The sequence below is a fragment of the Solenopsis invicta genome, chromosome 10 (genome assembly GCF_016802725.1).
Source record: "Solenopsis invicta isolate M01_SB chromosome 10, UNIL_Sinv_3.0, whole genome shotgun sequence".
NCBI classification, from domain to species: Eukaryota; Metazoa; Arthropoda; class Insecta; order Hymenoptera; family Formicidae; genus Solenopsis; species Solenopsis invicta.
The window spans coordinates 8,647,098-8,668,047 of NC_052673.1; the positions used below are offsets into that span (position 1 = coordinate 8,647,098).

The 20,950-nt window shown below is 29.1% G+C and overlaps 3 protein-coding genes across 4 annotated transcripts in view; 1 reads left to right on the forward strand and 2 right to left on the reverse strand.

Annotated features, from left to right (window-relative positions):
• Positions 1 to 5,544: 5,544 nt before the first annotated feature.
• LOC105197297 (NPC intracellular cholesterol transporter 2 homolog a) lies at positions 5,545 to 10,490 on the reverse strand. Its single transcript, XM_011163595.3, has 4 exons — positions 10,339 to 10,490; positions 8,918 to 9,034; positions 8,386 to 8,567; positions 5,545 to 5,849 (listed from the first exon to the last, which is right to left on the reverse strand). The coding sequence occupies exons 1-4, from the start codon at positions 10,415 to 10,417 to the stop codon at positions 5,766 to 5,768; spliced, it is 462 nt and encodes a 153-aa protein (XP_011161897.1). The 5' UTR covers positions 10,418 to 10,490; the 3' UTR covers positions 5,545 to 5,765.
• A 3,028-nt stretch (positions 10,491 to 13,518) lies between these two features.
• Positions 13,519 to 15,064, forward strand: LOC105197298 (protein transport protein Sec61 subunit gamma). Its single transcript, XM_011163596.3, has 4 exons — positions 13,519 to 13,686; positions 14,426 to 14,532; positions 14,619 to 14,721; positions 14,799 to 15,064. Exons 2-4 carry the CDS (start codon positions 14,439 to 14,441, stop codon positions 14,806 to 14,808), a joined length of 207 nt encoding a protein of 68 aa, XP_011161898.1. The 5' UTR covers positions 13,519 to 13,686; positions 14,426 to 14,438; the 3' UTR covers positions 14,809 to 15,064.
• A 2,137-nt stretch (positions 15,065 to 17,201) lies between these two features.
• LOC105197299 (activating transcription factor 3) overlaps positions 17,202 to 20,950 on the reverse strand; it is a 29,263-nt gene continuing 25,514 nt past the window's right edge. The window contains exon 4 of one of the 2 annotated variants that reach the window (XM_011163598.3): positions 17,202 to 19,786. In XM_011163598.3, coding sequence (XP_011161900.1) covers positions 19,343 to 19,786 — 444 coding nt within the window. In that variant the 3' untranslated portion in view covers positions 17,202 to 19,342. Of the gene's footprint in view, positions 19,838 to 20,950 lie in introns of both variants that reach the window. The other variant, XM_011163597.3, reaches the window with a different exon arrangement.

The window sequence follows — 20,950 nt, forward strand, 5'->3', positions numbered from 1 at the left end:
AAAAGTTGTGACACGTAAAAAATTCTATTAAAGATGTTATTAAAATATAATGTAAAGATATTATTACAAATTAAATTTGTTGATATTGTTATACCGTATTACTTTAATAGAAAGGCAATGTTTACGGTGTTAGAAATTGGTTCAAATTTTTTAATTAAGCTAGAAGTATGTAGTCAATAAAATTGTGCTTTTCTATAAAAGCTGCAAGTTAATTAGCTACACAGTTTTGGTCCAAGAATTTGATTTGATTTTTAGCATGATAAATATTGGTTTTATACAACTTAAGAATTAACATGTTAATTCTAAAGTTAAGTGTAACTCTCAAATTGAGAATTAATACTCAAAATGACACTGAATTGAGTGTTAATTTGAGTGTCTTTTCGAGTGTCTTTTTTAGTGTTCTCTTTAAGTGTAAACACACAAGTTGACGGTTACACTTAAGTTGAGCGTCCAAAATGACACTCAATTAAGTGTTATTTTGAGTGTCTTTTTGAGTGGTTTTTTTTTTGTTTTTTTAGTGTAAACACTCAAATTTTGAGTGTTTTTTTTATAAGGGAAGACAATTAAAAATAGTTTACTGTAATTTATTTTGACATTGTAAGATGGTTAGTGATCATTACTGTTAGAGACCAAGACTGCTCACGACCAAGCCTTTGTTCGCCTCGGATAATTGAAAACGGTCAATCTTCCGAAAAGAAAGCAAAGACTTGCGATCAGGACAAATCTACAAAATAAAGTTAGAACAGCGCTCGATCGGACAGCCGCTGTCGAGCGATAACATTGTCAAATAAAGCAATGTTTAAGCCGCGAGCGTCGCGCGGGAACACAGGTAATGTCCGAACAAAAATCGGAGCAAACTTTTATCCGACCAAATGCGAATATATATAAGCTCTGGACCGCGCTCGTTCAGGAAGAGAATTTTGGACTCTCTGCTAGGAGGCACTCAGATAGAAACATATTTTTGTGCAATATTTGAAACTCGTCAAGAACGTTTGTATTGTCTAATCTCAATATTATGAATCTTAGAAATCAAATTTTGATTAAGAATGATTTAAATATTGGTTGAATTCGGAGAAGTATATAAAATCACATAAATAAATATAAGCACTAAAACCTAGCTACAACCGAAGAAGGCTTTCTTACTATCATTGTGTTGTTACACTATCGGTCCAATAACATATTTGTGATTTAAATATTATTTAGATAATCCAACAAAAGTTGTTTTCAACGAAATAAAAAGACCAATAAGAGCCAACATAAAACGTTTTTCTTTTTTTTATTAAGATTAAAGCTTATTTTATAATGGCCGTGACATAAGGAACGTGTTTACATTTTTACAAAAGTCATAACGGTTGTTATTAAGGTTCTAAGGTTTTAAGAACTCGTTTCTTTAATTGAATGTAAATAAGATTGTAAGCGAAATAAATTATTTTTATTTTTTGTGCATTACGGCCTTATGTTGTTAATCAGTCAGCAGCAGAATATGCTGATGTTAAATAATATATTGTTCGTAGTTTGTACATTTTATAGTTTTATAACCAAGAAATACTTTTTTCTTTATTTCTAACGAGAAAAAAAGAAATTATGGAAGAAGAGGACATTTTGGATTATTTGAGAAGAATGATGAGCTCGACGATAAAGAGCTCAATAGTTAAGGCAAATCTTTTTTGTGTAACAAATCAGAAAAACTATGTAGCAACAATGACATAAAGAGATTAGCTTGTGCTACTGTTGAGGAACAATTGTCCAAAAACAAGACTGGTAAGTATTTGCAAGATTTATTTACTTGAAATCTGTCAAATGCTCAGAAATTTTCATTAAAAATATTAGGCGACTAAAATTAAAGCAGCAGAAATGATAAACGGCAGGAAATTAAAGCAGCTGGGATTTAAACTCGGGATTCTTTCATTTCAATAGAAAGAGAAGGAGAGATTGATTGATTGACCTTTATTTAGCTTTCATAGCTATTTCTTGTACACAATTATTATACATACATTAACTATATATTAACATTAACTGATATATATTCTTTTAACAATCTCTTAAACGCTACTAATTCTCTACATTGCTTAATCACAGTGGGTAACGAATTATACATTTTTATATCTTCATAGAAAAGGCTTTTTTGAGCACTTTTAGTTTTACGGAAAGTTACTGCTAAGTTTCCTGTCTGCCTTGTTTGTCTATCGCATTCTCCTTCTACTATCTCTATTTTATTGTTTAACGCCTCCGAAGCCATGCTACTTAATATTTTAAAGATAAATACATTAACGTTATAATATAACCGTTGCCTTACAGACATAAACTGTAAGCGTGTAGCATGTGTTTAATTTTGGTATATCTATTGCACAGTAAAATTACTCTCATGGTACGGTTTTAAGCTATCTGAAGTTTATTCAATTGCGTTTCACCCATCCCAACTAATAGAGTGGAACAGTACTCGAAATGAGGTGCTATGATGGACTTGTATACAATACATCTAGTATATGCTGATACGAAGTTACCTATTCTATTTAAAAAGCTAGTCTTTTTCCCTATTTTCTTAAGTATATAATCGCAGTGGTCCTGGAATCTAAGTCTATCGTCTAGTATTATACCTAAATATTTCATGGTTGATACCCGTTCTATTTCAATTCCATCCAGACACTTCACGTCAGTATTACCTCTTAATTCTTTTCTAATACTTCTAACTATCATATATTTTGTTCTATCTGCGTTTATTTTTAACTTATTTATATTCATCATCAATGTTCGATTACATTAAAAGCCATATTCATTTTTACCTCTACATCCGCACTACTTTCTCCACTTACATATATAAGCATCTGCAAACATTTTTATATTGCACCCTTCTGGACAGACTTCAATTATATCATTTATAAATAATATACTATAAATAGCAAAGGTCCTAGTACTGAACCTTGTGGCACTCCATATTCTGTAAGCAATAATTTAGACCATATCTGATTGAATCGCATCTGTTGTTTCTTATTATTTTAGTATGATTTGAACCATTCTAAGGTCATTTCTCTAATTCCTCTAATTGATACATTTTTTCTAACAATCTTTCTCTATCTATTGTTTCAAACGCTCTCTTAAGATCCATGAAGATAACTCCTATTATTTTTCCCTCGCTCACTATTAATTTCCATTTGTCTACGACAGATTGAATCCCTGTTTCACACAAATAATATTTTCTAAATCCCGCCTGATGCTCTGTTATAATACCGTTTGTTTCCAAATATGTTTCAAGTTGTTCTTTTACTACTAATTCTAACACTTTTTCATATATTGGTAACATATTAATAAGCCTATATTTGCTCACTTTTTTGGCTTTATCTATCTTTGGGATCGATATTATAGTAGAGGAGGCAAAGGTATGTCTTTTTTTTGTATTATTAATTAAAATTTCGACTACCAATCGTCGAGAATGGACTACCAAACACCACCAAACGACCAATCGAATAGTAATGATCGTTACTAGATTTTTAATAGTGGGGGGCTAACTTCACGCAGCTTGTTTTTAGAGCTTTTAGAAAAAGGTTTTAGTCTTTCATATTTTAACATTTCTTGAAAGAATCTACAAAATGTCATATGCAATATTAATACAGAAATGTTTCTACAATTTTAAATTGATATAAAGAAGATCGCAATAGAAATGTTTCTGAAATTTATAACATGCATTAAATTTTTAAATTTGGCTTTTCAAAATAGAGCATATTTACAACTTTTAACATTAAAAAAAGAATATAAGAAGTAACTCTAAATCTAACTAAATAAATATAGAAAAATTCAGAAAAAAATGTGTCTTAATAGTGGTGAAATTTAAAAAAAAAATCTATTTTTTTTATTAAATAACATATTTAAATCTAGAAATAGATTGATATTTATAGCGCAAAATCAGGTTAAGAAATGACTTTAAAAATCTTCCAGATTCCAAATCCAGATAATGTATTTGCACAAAATATGTACAATTATTTACACAAACAAGTATAAATAAGTGTATACAGATTTTATCATACACTGATTTAGCAAAATAAATATATCACAATATCATGTTACGCTCCGCAAATATACTTCATGAATTGCGTAGTGAAGTTATCATAAAGTTAAACACAAATTATGATAATTTATTAACTTCCTGCATAAAAAATTAAAAAAGGTAAATTTGGGAGCCACTGTGTCCTTCAAAAACTCGAGAAACACCGAAAAAGAAAAATGTGTAAAAAATACAGTGGTCAATTTTTGCTCTTAACCAAGAAGTGAAATTTGTATGTTTTTTTATAGTTTTTAATGTGCAGAATTACGTGGTGCAATTAATTTTCCATGAACATGATGGGAACATATGCGATGGGAAAAATGCGAAAGAAGTGAGTAAATAAGCACGTAGCAAGCTTATAAAATAAAATACATAATGATATTTTTATTACGAAAAGTTTAATCCTTTGAAAACAATTAAATGAGTGACATTTTGTTATAATAAAATTGAAATAGGAAAGGAAACAGATAGACAAGTGGTTTACCTCAAAAAATTGCTTAGAAAATGCGCTAACTGATCAATCAATGTTCTAATGACTGAAAATGATTTAATTTGATTTTTTGTATTATTATGCAAAAAACATCTTGTATGTGTTGTATTCGCGTTCAAATTGCTGTGTATATGTTTTTGAGGTCGCTGATGACAAATCTGCTGTCAGAATTTCAATATTAAAAATGGCTAATCCAATATAGCATACTCAAAAATGCTAATTTAACTATTTTGTTGCATTTGCATGAAAATGTATATCATTTACTTTTTTAAATTTTAGAAATTATATTTATATTTATTATTAAATGATTTTATATTTTTATATTTATTAGATTGCAAATAATAATTCAATAAAAACATAGAATAAAAACATTAATTGTATTTTAAACAATATAATACAAATATTATTGTGTAAATTTTTAGTACTTATAATCCTCTGAATATAATTAGTTTAAATATTATTTTTAAAGTACTTTAAATTTGAAACACTTCAAAAATAATGTTTACCTATTTCATGTACACCCACATACATACATCAGTAATTTTTTGACATTTCAAGAAAATTTTAGATTTTTACAGTATCCTTTCAGCAATATTTCTGTAAAGTTTTAAGTGCAAAAACTGCAAACATTTTGCCTATCTCAGAGACATCTTTGAAATATTGCAGACATATCTCGAAATCTTTCTAAAAAATAAATGTCATTTTTTTCAGTTGAAATATTTCTGAGACATTTCTGAAAAGTTGTGATGCTGCATAGATTGTTATGCGTACGATTATAATAATAAAAATAATAACAATTGCGATATTAAAACAATGTTGAAATAAACTAAACAATTTTCTTGTGTATTTTGGAACATAAAACATCGGCAGAAAAATTTTTCTTAGAGCATATTTCCAATAATAAAAATAGTAAAAGAAAATGTATAAATCACCTTGGAATGTTCTGTATCTTCAAGAATAAACTTAAATAAGATTAAAAGAATTATCTATCAAGTATTAAAAAAAAATGCAAATGTTATTAAAAATTTTGTTTAATTATTTATTATTTCAATGTTTGTTTTTATTATAACAATTTTATTAATCAGTAAAGCTTGCATCGACATGTGTGTTGAAAATGTGTACAGCGAGGTTTATTATTTAGAAACTAATGTAGGTAACGTTGTTCACTTGGACATCTGATTGTGAGTCTAACAATTTGTCATAGTTCATGCAAAAGTGCCAGCTACATCCTTAGGCTTATTGAATCTTCACCGGGAATTTTACGCACAGAATTTTTTCGTCATTCTCGCTTCTAAATTCCCACATAACTTCAATACTCACCTAAAAAAAATGAAAATGATTTAGTGATAACATAATAATATTTTAAAACTAATATACATTGTATATACAATAGGAGAAGAGGATAATAATGTGGTATCCGAGTTTGAATTTTATCAAACAACTTTGTTTATAATCAATATTTTATATTGAAACTTGAACGATTATATTCATCAAAGTGTTGTGTAACATATTTAAGACTAAAAGTAATGAAATATTTATTACTTAGAACGTGATTTATAAAAATGTGACGCACTGCGTAATTGGTTAAAGAAAAAGAAAGTGGTGGTAATATTGCTAGCACAAAAATAAAACCGGTCCAGTTTAAAAATACAGCATTTTGTTACAAAACTAAATATATTTTTAATTTTCAATCTTTTAGAATTTTTTTGAGTTCAGAAACTTTCCTGAAATCATTAAAGTCTTTTAGATATCCACTTGTTAAAGATATCTTTAAGATATTTCTAGAAGATGTATATATCTCAACATGTTGCGTAAGATATCTTTTAAATCGCTAAAGATGTCTTATCAAAACGTTTTAAAAATTAAGACATAAGACATTGCAAGATATCTTTCAAAAATCTAAAAGACATCTTTTTTTATACGGGCTTAGAGATAATAATAGAAATATTATTTTATCCCTGTTTAACATTTAATAACAATAAATGATATAAGGTGGAGAACGAGCTATTCTTTGATTTTTTGAATTACAATTTAGTTTAATCTTAACAACCAAGATACAGTTAGCTGAACGTTTCGGACGTACTTGTCATTCTTCAACCGCATTAATTTACATTTCTAATGTCCAATTACTATACTTAAATATAAATTTCTACCTGAGCGCATAACTATGCTAAATTGTAATTCGAAAAACCAAAGAATAGCTCGTTCTCGGCTTTATATTATTTATTGTTTATTGATAAGAGCGTAAAAAGATTGATATTAAATAACAAGTATAAAATGATATCTTCAATGTTTCTGAACACTGTCTTCTATATCAATAACAAAATCGATTTATTAAAAAAATATTTCTATACGAAAATTTTGCTTAAAAAACCATATTAATAAAACCTCATGTTATTGTTTAACTTTGCATATTGCACAATTCAAAATGTGTACAGCCAAATAAAAAATTAAATAACAAAAAAACACTCGAGCAGTGTACACACATTCGTGTGATAATGAGCTCAAGTTTAAAAACAAGGGAAGTACCTATGTATAATTAAGTGCTAAAATGTACCTTGAAAAAATTTCAAAGTGCGCGCTCTCAAAAGTAAAAATGTCTAATTTTTAATAAAGTTAAATAACAATTGGCACTTATTATATTGTGTACTGGCATATTAGTGCCATTAGAAAACAATGAGTTACTAATACGAATAATTCCATAAGGAATTATTAGAATTCGTAACCTAATAACGGAGATAATTGAGTTAGACGTAATACCACAATAACCATAATACCTTCTTCTCCTCTCTACACACATGACACACACAAATGCGCGCGCGTAATTTTGTAAACATAATATTACATTTTATATATGTATATATGTTTAAATAATCTACATATATGTATATAACAAAATAAATATAATAAAAAATTTGTAAAAAAGTATATAATCAAATGTAGATTTAATATATATTAAGAAGTCAAAGGAAAACAGATTGACAATACGATTGTAATTTAAAAAAACCGCTTTTTTCAAGTCACTATATAGACAACAATTTATTAAAAAATACGGTTTTACCAAAAATTGATTTTTTACAAAAATGTACTGTTCTTGCTATGTAAATGATAAGTTATCTAATTTTTAATGTCCATCATACTAATGCGATCCAGGAAGTTATGTAATCTCATTTTTATTAAAATTTGTATTTTTTTTCTATGTTTGGTCCATCTCACGGACTGAAAATAAATATCGCATGTTACAATATATAGAAAATAAATATTGTAAGCTGGATTAAGAAATCATATATCGTAATATAGGATAGACTTTGGTACTATATGAGACTACCATTATGGTATAATAAAACGTAAATAATTTTCAATTTTCAATTTTATAGCATAATCATATTTATTAGTGTCACGAAAAATCGTGATCTACAATTAATAAATCACGTTTCTCTGTATCTGCAGTAAATATTAGACCACTATAAAAATTTTTAAATTTTGAAAAGTGTATCAAAGTCATCTTTACAAAATATTTTGGTAACGTTATATTATTTTTAACTATCTTTAATCTGTATTAATTGTAATTCTTTGAAGATATTTAATATCTTTGACAACACAAAAGGAGAAAATATTTCTTATTTTTTGGGCGTCTATAACATTTTTCAGACTTTTGTATTGTCTGGGGTATAACATATTAACTATATTTAATTTAAGTTAAATATACATGATCATTTTCTTTACAGAAAAAAGCAAATGTTTTACAAACACAAATAAATTTTTCCAATAAATTTTTCTACCCTTTGAAAAAATTGAAAAAAACCAATTTTTTCCGAGTTTGTAAAACTATAAATGTGGTTTAAAAAGAATTTACCGGAGGAGTTTTCTTCTCCACAGCGAATGAAGATTTGTACTGATATTCCTGATCTTTCTTTAACGGACAACTGACTCCAGAACTCGGATCACTGCATATTTTAGGTTTTTCTAAAGGAAAAGGTATAGGCACTTCCATCATCACGCCAAATGCAAGCGCTGTAACTTCCGAGACATCTTTGCCTGTAAAAAATATATATTAATATGACCAAAAAGGAGTAGACAAAGGACTGATGAAAGTAGTAGCGCTAAGCAATGCACAGAAAATCTTTTCTTTTTGACAATTTTTAGAGTTTTTTTTTAATTTATTTAATATTAATACAATTTAATTAATATTCTATAAATAAAATTATTGCATTAATATTGTAAACTTTTTATTAAAAATTGTAAATAAGATATAATTTTGAATCAATAACTATCTATCGATAACTATCTACGTATCAACAATGACTCTTCTCGTAGATATAAAACTTTTTCTAACGTTAAAAAAAGATCTATATAAAATATAATTAAAATACATTTGTTTTACTAACTTGCTGAAAATTTCATGTTTACATTTACGTCGGAGCCACGAGTAAATACGCATTTCTCAGCAGTCATATCGGTGCAGCTTGAAATTGAAAGTTCCACCATCTTGCCTATTTCCGAACCTAAAATGGGTAGTATAGTAATAATTTAAAATTTGCAATTATACACTGTCACAAATAAATGATTTATACGTAAACATTATACGTAAATTTATTGTTAAATAAGATTTATAAATGTTTATTCAACACGTGAATTTAATTTAATTCAATTTAATTTAATTCGATTTATTAATGATTACACAAACATCCGCATCACATAAAGATACTATCTTTATATTGCTGATTTGCTGTAATTACAGTAATAACAATTGCATGTTAGCTAACTACTGCAACGTTATTATGTACACTCAAACAAACATCTAAAGTATATATAATTAAATAGCTTAATGTGTAATACTAATAGCTTCCGGTATTACATTCTTAATTTATAAGGTCTTTATTGTGCAAATATTCCTCCTCTAATTTATAATTAACGCTACGCAAATTAATTGATAATACGTTACAAACACTAATGCTTCTTCAAACGATTTCATAAGATTCTTATATATCGCTTGCTATTTACCAAATTAATTTTATTTATATTCACTTAATTCTTTTTCTTAAGTGAAAATTAACGATTAATTTTAATAAATGAACTCTGTGTGAAAAATAACATTTTTTGCTTTAAAAAGTCCATAAGTTTAATAAAAAAAAGTCAAATATAAAGAACAGATAATCAAATATATAGAATGTTATAAAATTATTTCTTTATTGCACATTCTATAACAAAAAATAAAAGATATCTTATTCTGACTCAGTGAAATCAAAGATTAAAATGGATTTTAATGACAAAAGTCTGACAATTGCGAAGTAATAAGTACAGAAGAAAAAAGTGACTGTCGTCCTGCAACGTTCTGAATTATCAGGAATTTTTTTTCTAAGCTTTCGTATTTAAAAATCCGCTTTGAAATTAAATAAAATTTAAAATTTTTCTGGAATATCACGAAAGCAAAAATTGATTCTGCTAATAGCACAGTGTGTGTTTCAAGGTTAAAGATATTCTTTAATATCGTGACTTAAAAATATTTCTAAGTCGTTTCGAAAACGTCTCTAATGTTTCAATTTTGGATATAATATGCTGTCTGGATCATAATTCAAGATATAAAAATATTAACATATTAAATTATTTTGAATATAAGAATAACAAAATTTATTTTATAGGCAATGCAAAAATTATCGAATAAATGATAGACAAATAACTTTTATTAGTCTTGTTTATTTTAATTAGTATAATTAACATATTAAATTAATGAGCAGTCTTGATAAAGAAAATAATAACTGAGCTTCTGACGGTAAAGTTCTTCAAACTTATTAGAGTACCAACTTACCACAATCCTCGAAAACGAAGGCAAAGGAGGACGTTATGCACAGAACACATAATAACGGAAAGACAGTGATTCGCGTCATGTTGCTTCCACGATTTTCACGCAGATATTAACGATATCGTGTGAGATCTTTGCACCTAAATTTATAAGTGCATCCCCGCTTATCTAACATGAAAATGTAATTTATGTCATTACACTAATGATAGACTATTGTTACAAATGGTTTCACAAATGGCTAGGTGCCACTTGGTTTCTCATCCACATTGAACAATGTTATTGAATTTTCAATACGAAAATATTGATAACAGACAAAACTTGTAATGTATAAATAAAAATAAATATATGCGATATAAATCAGTAAAGCTAAAATTTTTTTGTTGCGTACAATAATATAGCGAAAATTATTCCAATTATTTTAAATATCTTGTTTGAGATCTTTATAGTTTCATGTTTCGTACGTTGCCTTATTAATGCATTTGTTAGTTTTATTAAAAAAACATTGCTGGCGGAATAACATAAGTAACGAACCGATAGTTTCTACACATTATTTCAGAACTATCAGACAGTTCTTTTCAGGTCCACCAATGCAAATTATTTAACTGTGGAACATACATCGGAAACGCATAATTTTATTATCAACGAAAAATAATATTACCGGACCAATTTTTAATTTTAATGAGTTATATATTCCTTTGACTTTCCCACCTTCTTATACCATGTTTATCTCTATTATTTATTTTAGATCTATCTGTGCAATAGAAAAAAACATAATTACATTAAACGGAATATTTTATATTTGAAATTGAAAATATATAAAGTACCAAAATCATGTTTAATTTTAATTTTACTTTTTAGTTTAATTTTATGCCATTTATTTTACTATACATTTTAACATGTAGACTTTTAAATATAAATAATAATAAAAATATTTAATCTAAAATGGACTGAGAAGAAAGAAGAGTGTGACTAAAAGAATCAGTATCATATTATTCTTCGTATCAAATTATTGGTGATATCACTTCCGAATATGCTCGCACCCGCGTTTATCGTTATCAACTCAACGTTAATAAGACGGACCATCTACTATGACCTTGCGAATTATATCAAATTCAAAAGACGTTTTACTATCGCAACAAAAAAAAAACGTCTTTAAGACGTCGTATGACCCGATTTATGACGTTCATAGTACTCAGAAAAAAAGAAAAAAACAAAAGATGCTATTTGTGATTTAATAAATTTATTATATACATAATAAAAAGGCTCTGGCATCTTATTAGGTACCAATTTACGGCGAAATCTATTAGGGATTTTCTAAACGCTTAAGGGAGCATATACACCCAGGAGGCCAAAGTGACAATTTTCTAGAATTTTTTTTTTTGGAAACTGTTGGAGTTACCAAATTGGGTTTTTTTTAGTTCAAAATATATATTTTAAAGAAACTTCATGATTTTTTTTATTAAAAAATTGCGCAAAATGACAGAGATATGGTGTCGTAAAGAGGCAGCCCTGAAAAAATTGCCCAAAACGGTACCAGGTGTACCTTCGCCAAAAATCCACTAAAACAAAAAATGTTTATAAAATTTTAAAATATATAATAATATCTTTGGCGTATTGGGGCCGATTTCAAAAATATCATTTTTTGACAAAATGGCGGGCGTTTAAACTTAAAGTTGCGATTTTCAAGGCAAAATTCGTTCGTTTTCTCGCGCCACCCAAAAAACTAAGAGGTCTAAAAAAACCCCTTCAATACGCGATAGATAATCATGTGTAGAATAGCCAGTATAAATTTCAAGCAAATCGGTTCAGTGGTTGTCGAGATATTTCTGGTACTAGTTTAAAAAATGTTTTGAAAAAAAACGCGTTTGAATATTCAACATATGTTTTTGTAAAGAAAACATGCAAAAATTGGTTTAACTTCCACAGAGTCGTCAATTCCAGGGCCATAGTACAAGTCCTCTGCAATAAATGCTATGCACATATCGTCTAAATTTTGTTGTCGATGACGTATTCGCGCTTCTTTCGTCTGTTCCTGTGCGTGTACTTCGGCTTGCGCTATGCGGCGATCATCTTCGCGTGTAGCACATTGGTGTGCATTCGATCAGAAAGAAATGCCCATAGTGCTCACTATTTGTAATATTGAAGTTATACCATCATTGAATATACAAGCAGCTATGTCTGCAGCAATTTCTATTGTAATAGCACCGCTGTGCAAATTGTTTTTGAGACTATTTTCCAAATTATATTGTTAAAACTTTTATTGCTATTCTGAGTATAGCTATATAACCAACACAGCACTCCAATAATGCGTCTTTACTGAGGTATTAGACACGAAACCGAAGAAACCGGCCGTGGTCCAATCTCGATATCTCAACGGCGCGCCAATGTGCTATCAGGGCTATAACTTTATCATTTTTCAGAATTTTGATTTGAAATTTTCACCAGATATTCTCGAAATATTAAACATTATAAATATGAAATAATCAAAAAATCGATTTTTTTGACCTTCCTGGGTGCATACACTCCCTTAATCAGATTATAAATAATAAATAAAAACACTATTAATATTTTATATAGGCTGATTATTAATGACTGTTTTTATGTTTTACCATAGGAGCATGATTTACCGACGGATACGTATTTCTAACATATTATTATATTAAAAATTACAAATGCATGCTCCTATGGTAAAAAGTGAGAACAGTTATTAATAATCACCCTGTATAATATATAATTTTTATTATAACTTTTCAATACACTTGCAATACCCTGAATATAATAAATTCAAAGTGCTCAAGTATTTTAAATTTATAAGAGTTTTAAAATTAATTACTTCAGAAATAGTGTTTAAATTTATTATATTTAATGAATTACGATCAGCAATATTTCAAAACGATTTCAGATTTTTAAGCAATTAATACTTCTACAAGATTTTAAGAGCAAGAACAGACAGCTTTGTTATTCTAAAAACATATTTGAAATATGCTGATAAAATATGAAATCAATGAATAAATAACTTGCATATTTCGAAATCTTTCTGAAATGTTTCATTTTTTTTCAGTTGAAATCTGTGCGCCCGAGTTGAAATTTGTTATTAAATACCCTTCGAGCTCCCCGCAATGATATCGATTGAGCAATCGCATCGCTGTTGTTTAAAACTCTCGCATCGTGGCGCCGCGGCGCTTCGATGCCAGCGACCACTGCCAGCATCAATCGTGAGGAAGTGACGTTCTGACAGCGCACTGTCCACGTAGCGTTTTGAGTACTCGCGCATTGCGCAGGGCATCGAAGCAAAGCATTCATTAAAAGCGACGTTTCGCGTTTCGTGCGGTGTGCTCGTGTGTAACGCGTGACGTGAGTATCTCGTGTTTCTGTCTCATTCGATTATTTTTGCGTATGGGTTTTATTCTTCTCTGGCGAGAGCAATATTTGTATTGTGCGATTTGTATTGTGTAAAGATTCACGTTTCTTCACATAACCCAAATTTCATTTGTCATATCGATGTCCAAGAATGCATCTTTGACATCGTTATTAGTGAACCAAAGTATTGTAGCGTGAATCTGACAGTGCTGTACGAAATAGTCGATCGATACTTTTCTTACTTGCATATGTAAAACTTGAAGGTTCTCACAATAGATTTTATTTACTGTGTCAAAGTGTAAAGGTATCTCGTATGCTGCGTAAAGTATCTTTCATGCATTGTTTTTGACACAAATGTAATAGTAGATTTACTATTTGTAATTAAACTTTTCATTATTAACTTAATTTCTCAATTTCTTCCTTTCTTTCTTTAGCTAATTATTTTATTTTGTACACAGAAAGTATAATACGGTTTATCTAAAAGAACAGACCTATTAAAGTATTATTACAAAATATCATATGACAATTGTTGCTCAATATGGAAACCCACAGAATGTCTGAAAATTGAAAGATTGAAATGTATCTAGATACTTATTTGATTAATTACTGTTTATTTTTATCAATGTAGATTAATTTTAATCTCGATTTAATTTACTTAATTTTTTCTTATCCTCAGAATTAGAAAATGAACATGGATACTTTTGAAATTGTTCTAAAGTAACTTCTTTTGCAGTCTCTCAATCGCTATGGATCAAATCAAGAAGCTCACTGAACCTGGCCGTCAGTTTGCTAAGGATAGCATCCGGCTTGTTAAAAGATGCACCAAGCCAGATCGTAAAGGTAATTTAATTTTGATTATGCTATATATATATATATATAAGGATCTAATGATTGGTCACACACAATTCACCTTTTATGCATTACAGAATTTCAGAAGATCGCTATTGCTACTGCAATTGGTTTCTGTATAATGGGCTTCATAGGATTCTTTGTTAAATTAATCCATATTCCAATCAACAATATCATTGTGTAAGTATTTGTAAAATTGTTATCTCATTTTTAATTATTTAGGTATATATTTAAATATACGTTTTTTTTATTTTCAGAGGCTCATAAAATTAATCCCTGAAAATTTTCATCAATATTCTTAAGGAAATAATTGATAAGGTTTCGATAAGACTATTTCTGTTGTTGCATGTCCTTCTTGCTCTTATTTATAAAAATGTATCTGCTGTACTGAATTGAGTTTGCGAGTGAGATAGATGAGAGAGACGTGTGTATAATATGAGTTTTATAATAAAATAGTTATCTAAAAGATCGGATATTTTTTTACTAATTATGCATTCTATAAAAAATAAAGGTTTTTAAAAAATTGAAGAGAAAGATTGTTACAATATTTTGACCATACATGTACAGAAAAAATACAATTGCAACAGTCTCTTATTTAAAAATACAAAAAACTATAAAATCAATATTTTTATAATTTTTTAGGTATTAATTAGGTTTATTTTATAACGAAATTTGTATTTTAATTCAAATCAAAATTTCTAAATAAAATTTAAATATAAAAAAGGGATTTTTATAAGAAAGTTCGGGGTCATTTTTTTAGTATTAAAGACACTTTTATTTAAAGAATAAAATTTTTCCTCAGTTTATAACGATTAAAATTTTGTCGGCCGTTTATCTGTCTCGTTCGCGCAAAGTGTTTTAACCAGAAAAAAATTTGCGAGAAAAACGGCCACATTGCATGGAAAATTATAGCCAGGTACTGAGTAATGTACGTAAAATATATAATAATCTTGTAAAAATCTGCCACGCAGTTTTTTCTTTTTACTATTTCGCAATTTAACATTGCTTCAAAAAACGGCGCTTAACTTCTAAAAGAAAAGAATTTCTTGGTTTACTGATAAAAAAAGAAATTAATGAGTCCTTAGATACTAGAAGCCACGATATCTGGGATCTTAGTATTGGCAGTATTCGAATAACAGAACGGGCTATTTAGAATCGCAAATGTAAATTTATCGAAGCGCTTTTAATAAAGTTCTTAACGTTGGAGCTATGAAACATTAACTTAAAATGTTACTTTTACTTAATTTTGAAGTAAAATATCTTCTAATCTGACATTTAATAAACATTAAACTATTAAATATAGATAGATAGAAATTTATTGTTCCCCCTAAGGGCACATAAACTATTAAATACTCTGTTCTGGCAACTTGATAAAAATTCTATAAAAAGAAGGTAATATTTCTAGCACCATTCACGCTGTTGTGTGATATTGGCATGTATGCCATACGCTCTCTCTTGCGATTTACAAATCAAAAGTCATACTTGGATTTTACATGATTTTGTAAATTCCGTATGTCGTATATTATCGAAGAAAAAGAGAGGAGAAAACGCGGAAGACTTTGTCCCGCTTTGCTTTACTCGCGAAGCGCTGGAAAAGTTTTTCGGATTTCATACAATTATCAAGAATTATTTTATCAATTTGTAGCAACACTCCGAAGAGAGGAAAAGTCATCGTTTAGTCCGCGGATTTGTATAAGCGTTTTTCTTCGTTAATTAATATAATTACAGCATTCCGCTAACGATCAGACTAACTTTCATTACGTGAGAAATCATCTTATAAGCGTAGCCCAAAGTGTGTTTGCCAATTAAAAAATAAAATCATACGCAGAAATCTTTCAAGTGATTCAAAATTATTTTAAGATAGAAATTAGAAATAGATTTGTATAATTGTAGGAAAAATATACTTCAATCATTGTAGGGAAAAAATATATTTAAAATAAAATTCGTGTTTTCCATCTGAAGATATTAACCCTATAAGCGCATATTATTATTTAAATATTAAATAATATTCCTGAAATATTTAATATTAATAATAAGTGATTATATGTCTACTCCTCATAATATTATATGAATATTATATTAAAAGTAATTAATATGATTTATTTTAATATTTTAAATTATCGAGGATATTATAATTTTTAAGTGTAATAATTATAAAGTTTATGAATATTTTATGTACAATAATTCACATTAATTTTTAAACAAAAATAATAGTCATAAAATATTTTCATAACATTTCACAGAAATAAATAAATAATGTATCATAAATATTATATAAAGTAGACATATAATATTAATACCATATTCCTATAATATTAAAAGATGTATTCTCGGAATATTATTTTAATTTTTAATAACATTCCTATAATATTCTAGGAATATTGTGTGCTTATAGGGAAGTAATTCTAAAAAAAAAATAGAATTGAACATATAGAATTTGCTCAACTTGTAACAATTATTATAGAAATACAAAACATATTACGTCATGCTTTCTCGCAGTTTTCTTTGGCATTTCCATGCTTTTGTAAATATATATTTGTGTAAGCTTTCATATAAAAATTGACAACGGCACCCAAGAAATTAACCAATAATCTCAATTTGCAAACGCACTGTGGGGAAGTAAAACAAAACTAAATTGAGGTATGTCGTTAGGCACGTAATTTTCGATTTTCCAACGATTCTAATATTTAATAATCGTCATGTAGTTAAGTGTTCATTAATTGTTAATGGCGTGCATTTATTTATGCAATTACTTACGCATTTTATACATATATGAATAATTCACATATATAATTTATATATATATATATATATACATGGATTTCATATATATATAAAATATGCATTTGTATAAAATATATGCGTACATATATAATATTAAATATCATTCTTGTATAATTATTATTTGTATAATTATAAGTATCCTCTGAACAGGTTATCGACTCCTTGATAATCAATATCAATGATAGAGAAGACTTAAATTACTTACACCGGGGTACTCGCATGTACTCTCTTTTCTCACTGTCTCGCAAATCCGAGACACGCACTTCGTGAAATTAAAGGACTCATTTTCAAAACGTTTCAAACCCTTTCTTAAATAGGGGTTTTCCACTTATTATTAAACAAATATAAAAAAGATTCTTTTCTAGGACTCCAAAATTAATCTCGAACAAATTTTTCACATATTAAGTTCTATATCGAGAATCTTGAAATTTTCCAATGTTTTTTTTCGAAAAGTGTGACTTTAAAGCGATTTGAAAATAATTCTCTCCAATTGTCGTCAAAATGTTCGACGCGGTGTCTCGATTTTCGCTTATTAGTTAACGACGAAATATCTCTTAACGATGCTTACTCGTCTCACTAGTTTTTTACATCGGCGCGACAAGTATAAAAAGGAAATAAACAAAGAAGATAATGTATTCGCTTGTCTGAACTCACTGAAAAAAATAAAAGCGGACTCTTTCAAAGTCTTGTCGTTATTACTAATAGAAAGAGAAGCAATCTTTTTAGTTAACAGAAATTATAAATCAGTCAAAAGAATAAAAAAATTCGAAAGAATACAAAAATTAATCTATAATTAACATAATTAAAATCAATAATATTTTGAATCATGAACAAAACTTTTCTATTGATATATTGCATTTTAATAACTTTTATTAGATATTTTAAATAATAGCAATAATAATTTGTGTAAAAAAAGTGAGCATCGTTGGACAATCCGTTTTTATCTTACATTATCAATTATATTATTAATTAAAGGCCTTATAAGAGAATGTCACAGTACGGTTATTACGAAGGAATGTCTTCAAGCGTTCTCTACGTTGAACGTATTTCGAGTATAACAAGAGTTCGTTAGAAAAAAAAGGGAAAAGGATAAAATGAAACGAAAAGAAAGGGGAAGGAAAGATCGATGGATGAGAAGGAAGACGAAAGATAAAAATCATTGTTCGCGGTTTAATAATAATCGACTTACAAGCTACGGACTTATACGATCGGGAGAGACGAACGGTGAGAAGCTCGGATGGCTCGTTTAGAAAACTAAAGGGTTAAGAGAATTAAAAAAATCAACGAAATAAAACAATCAACGAAATAAAAAATTAAAGGCAATCAACGAAATCACTTTCTCTCAGTTCTCCGATACCTTGTACATGGAATGCATATAATCCTGCCGTTATTGGCAACTCGACGTCAATCATTTTATCGAGCAAGGCATAATACTCAAAATATACACAATTCAAAAATAAAACGTTTCTCTATATATTCTACATCAATTAATAATTAATAATTAAAATTTATAAAACGTATACTAAAATTCTGATATGCAAACTATATAAAATATGTGAATAGAATATATAATGAAATATATTTATATTAAATATAAAAAATTTCTTTCGAACGTTTTCTCAGGACTTTCAACTTACAATTGAAATTTTATAACAAAGATTTATTCCGCTAGCACGAAGGCGATAAAAAAGCTGAATTGCATAAAAATTAAAAATATTTATATAAGATTGGATTTGCGCGAAGAGTCACTTTCACCAACGTTAATTAACGTTCATCATATAATTTTCAATCTTTGTTAACATTGATCCATGTGTCTGTGGAACAACATATCTTTTTTATGAAAATATGTTCCTTAAATATCTTTTAGACATCTTCGAAAGTTCTGTATCGTGAAATTGAATTAACGTTGGTGAAACCATCTCAAATACTCCAAGAACCTTCAATTACACGCATTCCGGGCTTCTCGGCGATCCTCCCTCCCTCGAGATGGCGAAGAAAAACGATTTTCGCCGTTTCGCTAAACCGTGCAACCGGCATCCGATGTTGTCGGCACGAATGGGCTACTCTGCCGGTAGAAATCGGTCTCGTACTCTTCGACCTTCACCGGATACTCGGAGACGCAGTTCTGCGGCTGATTCAGGGCCGGCGGGGGTTGCTGTGGCACAAAATTGTCCTGGTAGGTGGGCAGATGAAGGGGCTCGGCGAACTGCTGATACGACGTTGCGTCCACGCCCTGCTTCAAGCAGGTCGGACCGTGGAGGCTCAGCATATCGACCAGCCTGCGCCTTTGGGTCTCCAGCTCTTGTATCTGGGACTTCAGGTCGTGGTTTTGGGTCTCGAGGATTTCGGATTCCTGCACGAGGATCACCGTTTTCTCGCGCTTCTTCAGCCGGCACTTGGTCGCCGCGATCTTGTTGCGCTCGCGTCGCCGCCGGCGCCGCTCCTCATCCTCCGCCGTCAGCTGCAAACGACAAGGATTTCCGCATTTTTTTATCCTGATGTGTTCCGCTTCCTTTCGAGAAAACAAGGAAATTTCTTGGGTATATCTTCAACTATAACTATTGTTATTTTTTTTTTTTTTTTTCAAGGAAATTGCATTTTGATTCTTCGGATTTGAAATTTTTAAAATCTCGACCTTGATATGTGTGTAAAAAGCAGGCTTTGAAGATCCTGAGATGTTGAAGTCCTCAGATTTCGAGATGTCGAAAGGAGGATGTCTTGAAGGAGTTATACGGGAAACAATTTTGAATTTCTTCCAATTTGCAAGAAACAACTGTGGACACATTAATTGTTTCTTCTACTTATTTCTTTTAGAAAAGCAAGATTTCTTGGACCTTTATTGTTGTCGTTAGGAGATTTTATACTTTCAAGAAGCAAAACTTTTTTTTTGATTTTGGGATGTGAAAAGGAGAAGTTGGAAAATTTTTTGGTATGTTGCGAATCTCGCTATTAAAAAATTTAGATGTGAGTTTCAATGTCTGAATCTAAAACTGAAAGCTCTTGTAATTTTGAAAATTGCACAAATATTTTCTGTAAAAATCCGTCGATTATCGAATAATAACGACGGATAAATTGTTTGAGAGAAGACGCTAATTGTTCGCCGCTCGTTGCACTTTCGCGCACATTAGCAAGCATTAGCAAAGATAGATATGGAGGCGCTAATCAAAACTCGGAGTGATTTTCAAATAAGGAAATGCGCAAGTATAATGTTATGATGTTACAATGCATTTCCGAACAACACGATCTTATTACATTTTATTCATCACGTCACATTTTACTCATTGTGACTCTATTTATACGTTAAATCACATCCCGGTGTTTCTTAATAATCACATAGTTTGAAAAAAAAATTCCAAATTTGAAAAGCCTACAATTTTTCACAGAATGATAAATGTCGATATTATGCTTATGTATTACTCAAAAACGAAATATAAAAGCGTGAAACTTTATTACAAAGTTTTATACGATATTCGTTATTCTATATTTAAGGTAGTAATATCAGTAGCGTTAAATCTGCCGAAAAACGCGACATAATAGAAAGGGAAATGTTTGAAAAATAAAAAAAAGGTATAATTTTCTTATAGCGACTACAAACGCGTGATCCGTTTAGCGATTAACATACAAC

What these genes read in the sequence shown, in the direction of transcription:
- LOC105197297 (XM_011163595.3), bottom strand. Translation starts at nt 10,417, where the DNA reads ATGACGCGAATCACTGTCTTTCCGTTATTATGTGTTCTGTGCATAACG. An exon ending in AAACATGAAATTTTCAGCAA is followed by an intron (nt 8,568 to 8,917) that starts GTTAGTAAAACA and finishes TATTTTTTACAG; the next exon opens with GCAAAGATGTCTCGGAAGTT. An exon ending in TGGAGAAGAAAACTCCTCCG is followed by an intron (nt 5,850 to 8,385) that starts GTAAATTCTTTT and finishes CATTTTTTTTAG; the next exon opens with GTGAGTATTGAAGTTATGTG.
- LOC105197298 (XM_011163596.3), top strand. Translation starts at nt 14,439, where the DNA reads ATGGATCAAATCAAGAAGCTCACTGAACCTGGCCGTCAGTTTGCTAAG. An exon ending in CACCAAGCCAGATCGTAAAG is followed by an intron (nt 14,533 to 14,618) that starts GTAATTTAATTT and finishes TATGCATTACAG; the next exon opens with AATTTCAGAAGATCGCTATT.